At 39.4% G+C, this 870-nt stretch overlaps 1 protein-coding gene across 2 annotated transcripts in view; it reads right to left on the reverse strand.

The window, feature by feature from the left end:
• Positions 1–870, reverse strand: part of PRRG4 (proline rich and Gla domain 4) — a 6,395-nt gene continuing 5,525 nt past the window's right edge. For both annotated transcript variants that reach the window (XM_003206075.4, XM_019615227.2), the window contains one exon: positions 1–794. In XM_003206075.4, coding sequence (XP_003206123.2) covers positions 566–794 — 229 coding nt within the window. In that variant the 3' untranslated portion in view covers positions 1–565. The remainder of the gene's footprint in view (positions 795–870) is intronic.

An 870-nucleotide genomic window follows, 5' to 3' on the forward strand; every position in this document is an offset into this window, starting at 1 on the left:
TCAAATTAAGTAATGTTTACCAGCAAAGTCTAAAACGAACCACTGTAATCCAGAAGCAGTAATATATTCACACTTGCAAGATAAACTCATTACATGATTTTCATACTCAAATCTATTACTAGAATGAATAGAAAATCCACACAGCAGTAAATTATGTCCAACAACACAGCAGATTTATGATGATGTCCAAAAGTATTAAGTCACCAAAAAAAGGTTACTGTCAATAAAACCAATTAAAATAATGTTCCTTCTCAAGAAACAAGATAAAACTATTAATAAAACATCAATAATATGATGGGATGGCTCAAAGTGCGTGTGGAAGAGGGGCAGTACAAGACTTATTCTTTATACATTCTCTCTTCCTAGCAAAACACCCTTGTGCAAAGAATAGTTCTGCAGCTTTTGCAACAGTTCACTTCTCCCAAAGGGGACCCTGATTTGCTCCTACTTGCGCTAACGATCTTTCACATTTTTGTAAACCATCTTGCAATATGCAAGGTAGTGAACTTTTTAAAAGTTTGCCATACCTCAATAATCCCTCCTCCCTTTAGGAGGAGGTTTGTAGCTAAGGGGCAGGAAGCGACATAGACTTCCTAAACGCCCGTACCCATTTTGGGGGCCCCGGGTAGGGGGGTGGTGGCGCGTCATGTTGCCCGGCTGAAGTGACCGCTTGCTCGTAAGTTGGTAGTCCTGAATCATCAGTTCTGGGAGGAAGAGGATTTAAAGAAATTTCTTCGTGCCTTCTGAAGATGGAAGTCGAGCTACGTCTTCTGCTTCTTCCATGGTCCAAATGCCTAAATGAAATTAACAGCATTCATAAACAGTGGCTTTTGTTTTAACAAGGGAAAGAATGAAGTAGTTTTTCTTGTA

The sequence above is a fragment of the Meleagris gallopavo genome, chromosome 5, assembly GCF_000146605.3.
Source record: "Meleagris gallopavo isolate NT-WF06-2002-E0010 breed Aviagen turkey brand Nicholas breeding stock chromosome 5, Turkey_5.1, whole genome shotgun sequence".
In the NCBI taxonomy this organism is placed as follows: domain Eukaryota; kingdom Metazoa; phylum Chordata; class Aves; order Galliformes; family Phasianidae; genus Meleagris; species Meleagris gallopavo.